The sequence below is a fragment of the Entelurus aequoreus genome, linkage group LG06 (assembly GCF_033978785.1).
Source record: "Entelurus aequoreus isolate RoL-2023_Sb linkage group LG06, RoL_Eaeq_v1.1, whole genome shotgun sequence".
In the NCBI taxonomy this organism is placed as follows: Eukaryota; Metazoa; Chordata; class Actinopteri; order Syngnathiformes; family Syngnathidae; genus Entelurus; species Entelurus aequoreus.
The window spans coordinates 38,933,847-38,946,544 of NC_084736.1; the positions used below are offsets into that span (position 1 = coordinate 38,933,847).

At 37.6% G+C, this 12,698-nt stretch overlaps 2 protein-coding genes across 4 annotated transcripts in view; one reads left to right on the plus strand and one right to left on the minus strand.

The window, feature by feature from the left end:
* The window catches only part of si:ch73-29c22.1 (kelch-like protein 20), a 107,926-nt gene that overhangs the window by 86,471 nt on the left and 8,757 nt on the right, over positions 1–12,698 (minus strand). The gene's annotated exons all lie outside the window — the stretch shown is intronic.
* The window catches only part of LOC133651541 (uncharacterized), a 6,194-nt gene continuing 687 nt past the window's right edge, over positions 7,192–12,698 (plus strand). Inside the window, exons 1-2 of one of the 3 annotated variants that reach the window (XM_062049509.1) lie at positions 7,192–7,472; positions 7,557–7,652. In XM_062049509.1, coding sequence (XP_061905493.1) covers positions 7,371–7,472; positions 7,557–7,652 — 198 coding nt within the window. In that variant the 5' untranslated portion in view covers positions 7,192–7,370. Of the gene's footprint in view, positions 7,653–12,698 lie in introns of all 3 variants that reach the window. The other 2 variants (XM_062049510.1, XM_062049508.1) reach the window with 2 other exon arrangements.

Sequence of the window (12,698 nt, forward strand, 5' to 3'; positions counted from 1 at the left end):
CATAAAACAACAAATAAAAAAACATTTAAAAAATACATTAAAAGAGACAAAGACATGCTATATGTACATTCTAAAGTGTAATATGCGCTATTTTATATATATATTTTTCAACATTTTGCCATAACACTTTCCCACCATAAGAAGTTTGAAGAGGTGTTAATTTTGTGATAAATAAATACAATAAAAAAAATATGAATGTGTATATGTATAGACATATACATATATACACACATATACACGCACTTTTATGTATACACAAATATATATATATACATATATATATATATATATATATATATATATATATATATATATATATATATATATATATATATACATACATACATACATATATATATGTATGTGTATATATATGTCTTTGTATATACATGTGTACGTACAATTATATATACATATATGTATATATTCATATATATACACATATAGATGTATACATGTGTGTAGATATATATATATATATATATATATATATATATATATATATATATATATATATACATATATATATATATATATATATATATATATATATATATATATATATATATATATATATATATATATATATATATATATATATATATATATATATATATATTAAAAAAGACAATCCAATGTATTTCCTCATTTAGTTACTGAACTGCAGAAAGTAACAGGCATGACAAAAGCCTTCAGTCATACCAATGCATGCATGTAATTAATTAATTACACATTATATATTTCAATAATTTTTCATGAGTAAATTAGGGCTGTCAAACGATTTAAATATTTAATCGGCATTAATCGCATATTGTCAGTAGTTAATTTGCAATTAGTGGCAATTAATCGCAGAAACATTTGGATTTACCTTTAATAAGTGTACCTTAGACCAGGGATTTTGTTACCTTTTTTTTTTTTTTTTTTTACCTCAAGGCCCAACTTTTCCGCTACAGAGGGGCCCGGGGCCCACTTAAATATTAAGACTGAATTAGTAAACTTATTCTTGATAACAGGATAAACCTTGCCAAATGATATGAAAGCATGTGTTAATCACAAAGATTATTATCAAGGCTTAGGTCAGGCTGATTACAAAAATAAATATTAATCAAATACACTGTAAAAAAAAAAAAAAAAAAAACTCACAACAACTGATGAAAAATGAATGTACATACAATAACGCAGTGCTAACTGAATCAATAATAAATAAATTTGTTTTTTGAATAAACTGTCAATAAAACTAAAAATACAGCTTCACCACTTAAGTCATAATTTTTGCGCTTTAGCTCCAGACTTCTTCTGTTTGTTTGAGAGTGTCATATACTGCCACAAGTGGTGGAAAAGTGTATTACAACTGACCCCTACGGACCACAGCTGGGAAACATATATATATATATATATATGTATATATAGATATATTTTTAGCGGCCCAACAATGGGCTCCAGTCCTATGGTTAAGAACCACTCCCTTGGACAGACCTGTTTTAAGGTTTTAATCCTCCCAACATGGTACTGGTCAATTTGTTTGATTTATTCAACATTATGCTTTTTTTAAAACACTCTTTTACACGTGAAATTAGCGTTGACTGGTCATTATCACGTTAACATTGACAGCACCGGGATAATTAATACAACAGAACTACGTACAATATAATATGTGCGGCCATTTTTTATGAGTCCAACAGATGGTGACTCGAAGTAAACGCCTAAGGTTAAAGGTCAGGCGTGATCAAATGAGAAGGTGTCAGCATCTCAGGTGTCACTAGAACAAGAGACCTGGTAGCATCGCCTAACAAGGTGGGACCTGACAAGACAACAGGTAGGATCTCTGACTTTGGTCTTCGGGTTTAGAAGCAAACTAAAATAATTTTAATGACGTTTTGAGAATATAGATAGAATTGAAATGACATATTTTTCATAGTTTGTTGTAAAAATGCAAGATAAAAAGTACATCTTGAGCTGCAGCACATCTGCTTTGGTTTCCACTCTCCAACAAAGTGTCTGTTCACACACTAATTGTTCGGAAGTGCGGGGCTGCAAAGGAGATTGTGACTTATCCCGCTTTTCCTGCTGAGTATCGGCCATCTGAGGAGCACTCGTGCGTACGGCAGACACCAAACTGCAAGCCGACTGTCTCATGGAGGCAATCAGCCCAGCAGATGACAGCGATTGGGTTACAGCCTGTAATCACTAACGGGCCGCCGGAGGAAACAATGGCGGCGCAGTGGAAAATCAAAGATCATCTTAACTCTGTTTGGCCACATTTATATTCTCATGATTATTATGATGTTTGAATGAGAGGCGTCAAATAATAATAATAGGAGGAGGTCGCAGGTTAGTCATGTTCATTTCAGTCCATCCTGCTGCTTTCTGTTTGGTGAGAGAGATTAATACTCAGTTCAACGAGGGAGTGTGGTAAATATCAGCACACTTTCCAAGACATTAGTGATTCCATTTAAAAAGTATGAATACGGTGGACCCTCGATTTATGAACTTAATTGGTCCTTGAACATGGTTCGTGAATCAAAAATCTGTATAGTGAAGCAGAGTTCCCCTTTAGAAACAACGTAAACATGAATAATTGGCCACAAGTCCGTATTTTAGCAAAAAATGCACACTTTGAAGAGATTATAATGTGAATATTATATATATATATATATATATATATATATATATATATATATATATATATATATATATATATATATATATATATATATATATATATATATATTTAATATATATTAGGGGTGTGGGAAAAAATAGATTCGAATTCGAATCACGATTCTCACGTTGTGCGATTCAGAATCGATTCTTTTTTCTATTTTTTTCTTTCTTTTTTTTTTTATTAATCAATCCAACAAAGCAATACACAGCAATACCATAACAATGCAATCCAATTCCAAAACCAAACCCGACCCAGCAACACTCAGAACTGCAATAAACAGAGCAATTGAGAGGAGACACAAACACGACACAGAACAAACCAAAAGTAGTGAAACAAAAATGAATATTATCAACAACAGTATCAATATTAGTTACAATTTCAACATAGCAGTGATTAAAAATCCCTCATTGACATTATCATTAGACATTTATAAAAAAATAAAATAAAAGAACAATAGTGTCACAGTGGCTTACACTTGCATCGCATCTCATAAGCTTGACAACACACTGTGTCCAATATTTTCACAAAGATAAAATAAGTCATATTTTTGGTTCATTTAATAGTTAAAACAAATTTACATTATTGCAATCAGTTGACAAAACATTGTCCTTTACAATTATAAAAGCTTTTTACAAAAATCTACTACTCTGCTTGCATGTCAGCAGACTGGGGTAGATCCTGCTGAAATCCTATGTGTTAAATGAATCGAGAATCGCGTTGAATCGGAAAAAAAAGATTTTGAATCGAATAGTGACCCCAAGAATCGATATTGAATCGAATCGTGGGACACCCAAAGATTCGCAGCCCTAATATACATATATATATATATATATATATATATATATATATATATATATATATATATATATATATATATATATATATATATATATATATATATATATATATATATATATATATATATATATATATATACAAATATATATATGTACAGTATATATATATATATATATATATATATATATATATATATATATATATATATATATATATATATATATATATATACTGTATATATATATGTATATATATATATGTATGTATATATATATATATATATATATATATATATATATATATATATATATATATATATAAATATATATATATATATATATACTGTATATATATGTTTATATGAATATATATTCATACAATATATTTATATGTAAATGTGTACATAAATAATAATAATATATATATATATATATATATATATATATATATATATATATATATATATATATATATATATATATATATATATATATATATATATATATATATATATATATATATATATATATATATATATATATATATATATATATATATACACACGTTTGTACATATATACATTCCTATATACACTATATTGGCAAAAGTATTTGGCCACCCATCCAAATGATGAGAATCAGGTGTCCTAATCACTTGGCCCGGCCACAGGTGCATAAAATCAAGCACTTAGGCATGGAGACTGTTTCTACAAACATTTGTGAAAGAATGGGCCGCTCTCAGTGATCTCCAGCGTGGAAACAAATCCAGTTGTGAAATGTCCTCGCTCCTAAATCTTCCAAAGTCAACTGTCGGCTTTATCATAAGAAAATGGAAGAGTTTGGGAACAACAGCAACTCAGCCACGAAGTGGTAGGCCACGTAAACTGACAGAGAGGGGTCAGCGGATGCTGAAGCGCATAGTGCAAAAACTTTCTGCACAATCAGTTCCTACAGAGCTCCAAACTTCATGTGACCTTCCAATTAACCCACATACAGTACGCAGAGAGCTTCATGGAATGGGTTTCCATTGTCAAGCAGCTGCATCTAAGCCATACATCAGCAAGTCCAATGCAAAGTGTGGGATGCAGTGGTGTAAAGCACGTCACCACTGGACTCTAGAGCAGTGGAAACACCTTCTCTGGAGTGATGAATCAAGCTTTTCCATCTGGCAATCTGATGGACCAGTCTGGGTTTGGAGGTTGCCAGGAGAACGCTACATTTCGGACTGCATTGTGCTAAGTGTGAAATTTGGTGGAGGAGGAATTATGGTGTGGGGTTGTTTTTCAGGAGTTGTGCTTGGCCTCTTAGTTCCAGTGAAAGGAACTTTGAATGCTCCAGGATACCAAAACATTTTGGACAATTCCATGCTCCCAACCTTGTGGGAACAGTTTGGAGCGGGCCCCTTCCTCTTCCAACATGACTGTGCACCAGTGCACAAAGCAAGGTCCATAAATACATGGATGACAGAGTCTGGTGTGGATGAACTTGACTGGCCTGCACAGAGTCCAGACATCAACCCGATAGAACACCTTTGGGATGAATTAGAACGGAGACTGAGAGCCAGGCCTTCTCTACCAACATCAGTGTGAGACCTCACCAATGCACTTTTGGAAGAATGGTGGAAAATTCATATAAACACACTCTGCAACTGTGGACAGCCTTCCCAGAAGAGTTGAAGCTGTAATTGTGGTGGACCGACATCATATTGAACCCTATGGGTTAGGAATGGGACGGCACTTCAAATTCATATGTGAGTCAAGGCAGGTGGCCAAATACTTTTGGCAATATAGAGTATATACATTCCTACATATATATATATATATATATATATATATATATATATATATATATATATATATATATATATATATATATATATATATATATATATATATATATATATATATATATTTCCTACATTAATTCCTTAAATATTCATTATGGGTCTACTGAAAATGTGAGCAAATCTGCTGGGTCAAAAGTATACATACAGCAATGTTAATTTTTGCTTACATGTCCCTTGGCAAGTTTCACTGCAATAAGGTGCTTTTGGTAGCCATCCATAAGCTTCTGGCAAGCTTCTGGTTTAGTTTGTAACCACTCCTCTTGACAAAATTGGTGCAGTTCAGCTAAATTTGTTGGGTTTCTGACATGGACTTGTTTCTTCAGCATTGTCCACACGTCAGGACTTTGGGAAGGCAATTCTAAAACCCTAATTATAACCTGATTTAGCCATTCATTTACCACTTTTTACGTGTGTTTGGGGTCATTGTCCTGTTGGAACACCCAACTGCACCCAAGACCCAACCTCTGAGCTGATGATTTTAGGTTGTCCTGAAGAATTTGGAGGTAATCCTCCTTTTTCACTGTCCCATTTACTCTCTGTAAAGCACCAGTTCCATTGGCAGCAAAACAGGCCCAAAACATAATACTACCACCACCATGCTTGACGGTATGCATAGAGTTTCTGGGATTAAAGGCCTCACCTTTTCTCCTCCAAACATATTGCTGGGTATTGTGGCCAAACGGCTCAATGTTTGTTTCATCTGACCACAGAACTTTCCTCCAGAAGGTCTTATCTTTGTACATGTGATGCGACATAATATAAATCAAAGCTTTTTCTGATCAAATTAATCCATTTAATTGATTAATCATTGTAGCCATAATGACGCCATACAAAGTTGAAAAAACAAACAAACAAAAAAACGCTCCAATGAAGCGAGATTACCTGTACTGTGCTGCCTGTAGGTGGGTTATGGTGAGCAAATCAAGTGCTCCTTTTCTCCTGCCTGTGCTGTAAACAACATGTCTTTCCCTTGAACTAACAAACATGGCTGTCACTGTCTCAGAGGAAGGCGTGTCGTGTGTTATTTGCACAAAATGTTCCGCAAACATTTCGTAAGGGGGCACAAAAAGCATCGGGCTCCAACACATCAAACCTTATCAGCCACCTGAAATACTAGCGCCGCTACAACAATGTTTTGAGAGCCTCAAAGAAACCGCCTCAAAAGCCAGCTGCAAAAAAAAGGCTTGTTTTTATCATGTGAGAATTATATATGTTTAAGTGTTCTTTCTGAATCCATAGTCATGTTAGAAGCAGCTAGTGTTTTCCCATGTGAACTCTTTGATTTTTTTTTTTCTTATGTCCGCTAGTAAACTCTTTGTTTTGTCTTAAGGGCTCCTGTTTGTCGGCTCACAGAGCTGTTTTGGCCAGTTCCTTGTCTGTTTTGAAGTAGCAGCTGCATTTCTTTCTGGGCGGGAGGGGCTGTTTTCGCGCTACATAAGCTGACTATTTTTGTTTGAGTTTAGACCTCGCTTGCTGATGCTATTGTTGCGTTGTAAGGGCTGGTCTCCTAAAGCTTTAGTAAAACTTGGCCAAGTACTCTTCTGTCTCGGTGGTCCTTTTTACTCAACATATATGTCATCCAAAAGAACTTGGGAATGACCAGTGTGTTTTATTCCCTGAGAGGAAAAAGGTCGCGCAACAATCGCCATGGTGTTTAAAAAGTAAAAAGTAAAAAAAAAAAATGGCAAAGAGATCGCTGATTTCATCATGGAACTGGACGACTGGAACTTTGTTGTAGTCTTTCTTGCCTACAATTAAGGAGTAAATATGAACAAGTTAGTGGTATGAGTATGAAAAAAAAAAGTGCATCTGGACTTGATAAAACCAATCTGCTCAGTGACCCTAATTGAGCGCACCTGGTAGTTTGACTGCACAGAACCAGTTTTAACCCGGGTCACCAATACTTAGCACAACAGGGAAGCAGCGAAGATCATTCTAAAAATTGTAGATTCAGCAAATGTGTGTCGTTGTATCAAATATTTCCTTCCTGAGATGCAGCTGATTGGGTTTCTGTTTCTTCTTGTCCCTCGTCTGCATGTACCAGTTGGCTTGACGCGACGTCATGGAGTCATACCGGAGGGACTCACTAAGAAGAATCCGGAGAAACAGCAGAAGTCTCCTGCAAGATCTATTTTCAGTCCCCAGCGTAGGCAAAATGACACCCGTGGGTGTTTTCTCTGATCCAGTCTGTCAATTCTGCATCAACACACAAACCTGGACTCTCCTCACCTCGTGTTGTGTTCATCAGATCCCAGGTCAATCCAGTAGACCTGCTAAAACCATCCAGTCTGTTGCCGGTTTGCTCAGAAGAGAGAGCAAGCTCCTCCTCCATTGTCCTGACAGCGTGGGTATTCTCTGATATCTGCACTTTATTGCAATGGTACCTCGACTTAAGAGCTGTCCGAATGTTTTAAGTTGCAAACAAAACTTGGAGATAAAAGCATCCCCGCGTACTGTTGGCCTTACCGCCTTCTCCCGGGCGGAAGTGTGAGGGGGGGTGTGGAGGGGGGGGTAATTTATCATCAGCGAGCACTAGTGATGGGTTGATGAGGCGTCATGAAGCGTTTCGACACATTGCAAAACTGTATTGATACTGTGTCGATATTGTGTCACTAAATACTGACATCTGCTGGACATTAAAAATCCCTACAGGCAACCTATGGACCGACTCAACTGACACTGATTTTATGACCTAGTACAGGGGTCACCAACGCGGTGCCCGCGGGCACCAGGTAGCCCGTAAGGACCAGATGAGTAGCCCGCTGGCCTGTTCTAAAAATAGCTCAAATAGCAGCACTTACCAGTGAGCTGCCTCTATTTTTTAAAGTTTATTTATTTACTAGCAAGCTGGTCTCGCTTTGCTCGACATTTTTAATTCTAAGAGAGACAAAACTCAAATAGAATTTGAAAATCCAAGAAAATATTTTAAAGACTTGGTCTTCACTAACTGACAAAGAAACAGATACCAGATTTGGTGTCCAGTTCAAAGTGTGACATGATTTATTAAAACATTTGAGAGTTGACTTTTGTATTTTACATGAGTTATTATTTGTACAAACATGGTGCAAAGTAATTCATGATTTGTTAAAAAATGTTAGTGGCTAGCTAGTTAAAATGGGATATTGTGATTTCACAAGACTGTCTTAGAAGTGATCGTTTGAAAATGTTCAATTTGAAAAATGTGCACTTAGAGAAAATATAAAAATAAAGTGTTGCACATTGATATTTATCTGTTTCTATATTTATTTATTGTGAGAAATCATTAAGATGATCAGTGTTTCCACAAAGATAAATATCATTAATTATTAATAATAACATTGAGTTAAAGGTAAATTGAGCAAATTGGCTACTTCTGGCAATTTATTTAAGTGTGTATCAAACTGGTAGCCCTTCGCATTAATCAGTACCCAAGAAGTAGCTCTTGGTTTCAAAAAGGTTGGTGACCCCTGACCTAGTATATACAATAATATAAACCAAGTCATTGTATTTCATTTGGATTATTTCATATCTTCATTTAAATAAAAATATATTTTTATCTTTTTTAGATACAGTCAATAAATAATGTGAACATGTATCGTGACTACAATGGTAGAAGATGGGGATTGAACCCCATTAACCAGCAACCCTCCAAATGCTGGCACGGCCACTCTACCAACTTCGCCACGCTGTCATTCCTGTAACTTTCTCTAGTAACAGCATTCCATGATTAATATCAATAAATTAACATTAATAATAAATTACAGAAAAATAAGCACACGTACGACTGAGGAGTCATAGTGTAACTTTGTGTGGTGTTTGAGTTGTCCGACTTTTTGTGTGGCCATAAACGCACCAGTGGCTTAGTGGTATGCGTGTTGTTGACGAACGCCGCTTGTTGTCATTGTCACTCAAAGTTGCATTTCAAAATTACACAGAATAAATGTGTTTATTTTGTTTACATTTTAGATGGGTTTGATTTGGTGCGCGGCATATTATTGCTGTGCGGCGCACAGGGTGCACAGAGGACGCTTGAGCAGTGCGCAATTGCGCAGGCGCGCACCTTAGAGGGAACGTTGCTCACAGGGCACAGAGGAGGCGTCAGTGCGATACAGTTCGCGTATCGGTCACGTGACCAAAGCAGCTCATGATCGGACACGTGACTTTCTAAAAGCGGTACGCGCACCGACACAGGGTATCGCTCTATGAGCTCGACGCATGCGCCGATGCATCTGTGTTGCCGGACCCATCACTAGCGAGCACCATAGCAAGAGGATGTCTAGCCACAAGATCTCTATTTGAGCAGCCAGGCAACTAGTCCTTGGAGCCTGAAACCTTGTCATCTTAGGTCTTTGAGTTCTGAACTCTGAAACTGACTATGTCAGGCCCATACAGTATATGGGCATGTTCCTTTGTGTGTGAGTGTCCCCGAACATCCGTTGACCTTCTCTCAGCATTATGTGTTAATCGTGGCGACCTGTCCGGAGAAACAGACATATTTACTTAGCCTTGTCACACCTAAGCAGATGTCACATGTAATGATGGAAACCAGCTTACAAAAAAGTGGCTGTCCACTTGCTCCAGGGGGATTGTACTCTTTCGCCATATGCAAAACATGTTATTTTTTAGATTAGCAGATACTACAGTGGCGAATATCACAGTGAACCCTGTAAGATCCCCTGGAAACATCCGGTCTTACTCATGAGTATTAGCTTATAGCTAAGGATGGACAAAACTTTGAGAAAGTGAGTATGAGGGAAAAGTGCTGAGAAGACGACGCAACCTTGATTTGAGACTAGAGCTCAATTCGAATTCCCCCACCTCAACCTCCCTTCTTCTACTTGACCCTCCCCATTGCCTCTAGCACAGGGGTGTCACACGTACAGCCCGCGGTCCTCAGGTTTAATCCGGCCCGCAAGAGGAGTTTGCCAAGTATAAAAATGAGCTGCAATGTTTTTATGAAAGAAACTGCTGTTCTAAATGGGTCCACTGGATGTCGCCATAGCAATTCCAGTGTAACCCACATCACACTGTTTAAAGATGACGTGTCAGCTGACATTAAGCGCCCTCTGGATTGGCTGCCGCGACTCCAATCAGCGCCGGTGTAAGCAATCACCTGCTCCTGTTGTGGCTGGCAGCACAATATTTTCTTTCATTGTCAATTATGCACTCAACGGATAAAATAACGAAATGGTAAAATGCAAAGACTTAAGTCAACTTCACCGTCACCATTTTAGTTAGAGTTCCGTGCAACGCTCGCAATTTGTTGGATGCCCGATGTGATAAAAATGTGTTTCTACATTTGTTGTTTGTTCTATTTTTTTTTTTTGCTTAAATCTAGCATGTTCACATTGGTTAAGTTTGTAGTTATGTTACTTTTAATTCGACTATTATGGTGTCATTTTTCTACCAATTTTTTTTATCATATAATTGTAATATTTGAATGACGATAAATTAACGTGTTGTGGCAGTTGTGGATGTCACCAATGCGACGCCCCATCAACCCTCGTCGCTTGCCAGCAGTAACGTAAGGCAGAGATTTGTTTATTTCCAAGATGCCGTCGCACGCGATGTTTGGCTTTGCTTGCACTCGTTTATAAACATTTTTTCACCTGTTTTTATTAAGAAAAAGACTGTTTAGCAAACAAAGTTCTGGGCGAAATATGCAAGTGTTTTATTGTGTATTTGTGTTGGAAGCCAATATTTACTTGCAGTAGCAAAGGTTTGCAGTCTGACTAAAACCACGAGTGTCGTTATTACGAATACCATTGGTAATGTCAATGTCAGTGACTTGGAGAAGATAACATTTTGAGTGGCGAGACACGCGAGACCCAAGCACGCACACAAGAGAGACTCACCGAGCTTTAGTCTGTGGTCATGGCGTCATGTGGAGTCAGTCAAAAGGACGCTGCACGTTCAGATGACGCCATATAAACGCGCTTTGCGGAGATCATGTGACCAGTGGACCAGACCAAGTAGTCTTAAGGTGGACTTATTATTTATTCATGGAGTTGCTAAATATTTAGTTTCACCCTATGATGTAATGGATATATAGATATATATTGGATAATGTTTAGCATTAAATATTGTCTATTATCTAGATATGTACATTAATTAAGGGTACAAGCTTGTTTTTTCACCTTTTTCCCCTGTCAGTGGTATGCCCGAGGGAGGGGCTTGGACTATTTAAGGGAGACTGTTCATTCAATCGGGGTGGGAGTAGGTAAGCAAGTTGGTTGTGGAGAGTTGGAGAATAGTACTGTGGAGGTTGCCCTCCAGGGGGTTCTTTGGACCACCAAGCACCGACATGAGAGCCCGGATCAGGGTTACAATACAGTTTTATTTGGTATAGTTCAGCGGGTTGCTTTCCAGCAATTGTCTTTTGTCCGTGACCGTCACGCTCTCGCTCTCACTCCTGCTCCCCTCCAGCTCCCCTCCAGCTCCAACAACCTCTCTCCTCCCGGCTGCTGCTTATTCAGGGCGACAGGTGGTTAGATGACAAGGCCCACCTACGCACCTGTCGCTGTCTTCGAGGCCGGTCCTGGCACACCCAGTTCCGTTGCAGGCCCGCAGGCCACGCCAACCTCCACAAGTACAAAATTGGTGATTGTTGAATGGCAGAAGATTTTTTTCATTGCTGCATTTTGTAAATGCTTAATTAGTTTTTTTATTTACCAATTTTTGCACTGTATATACTTTTGCACACTGTGCACTGGTGACCTAGAGTTGGTCAGTTAAACATCCCCAACTCGAAATCTGCGACTGAGCCATTATTGGTTGCATAGTAACGTAGTTTTTTTGAGCGAAGCCGCAAAAGTTGTGCTTATTACTTACATTTGTACGCTTCTCTGGGTTTCTGGTCAGCCATCTTTCTCCTCGCACTCGATAGTGTAGGGACGTCTGCGAGCTCACTTCGCTTCCTACCTGACGAATCATTCGAACGCATCTTGATTGATGCGAACGCGCAAAACCAAGAAGCGAGGGCAAAAACAAGGGCGGAGAAGGAGTATTGGAATTGACTGGTGCCCAGACTACCGACGACGGTAGCATCGCAACGCTCTGTCTCGCCGAGTCCGCCATATTTTTGATAATTCTTTAATTCAATTGACATAATCCACTTTTTCTCAGCACTCTCATTCACACTCATTCTCTCTGTTCTCGTGATTGGAAAACAAAGTTATGTCGATCTCTAGCTGCAAGCTAATGCTACCGAGTAAGACCAGGTGTTTAGCGGCGGTTTGTTCCGACAATCACGACACCAACTAGCCATGCAGAGGCTCGTAACTCAAAATTATGCTTTTAACTTCAGGCATAACAAATCAGAGGGACAGCTCGTATCTTAAAATACTCGCAAGTTGAGGTACCACTGATTTTAAACGAAGCAAACTCCTTTGTGTGATTAATCGGCCATTTG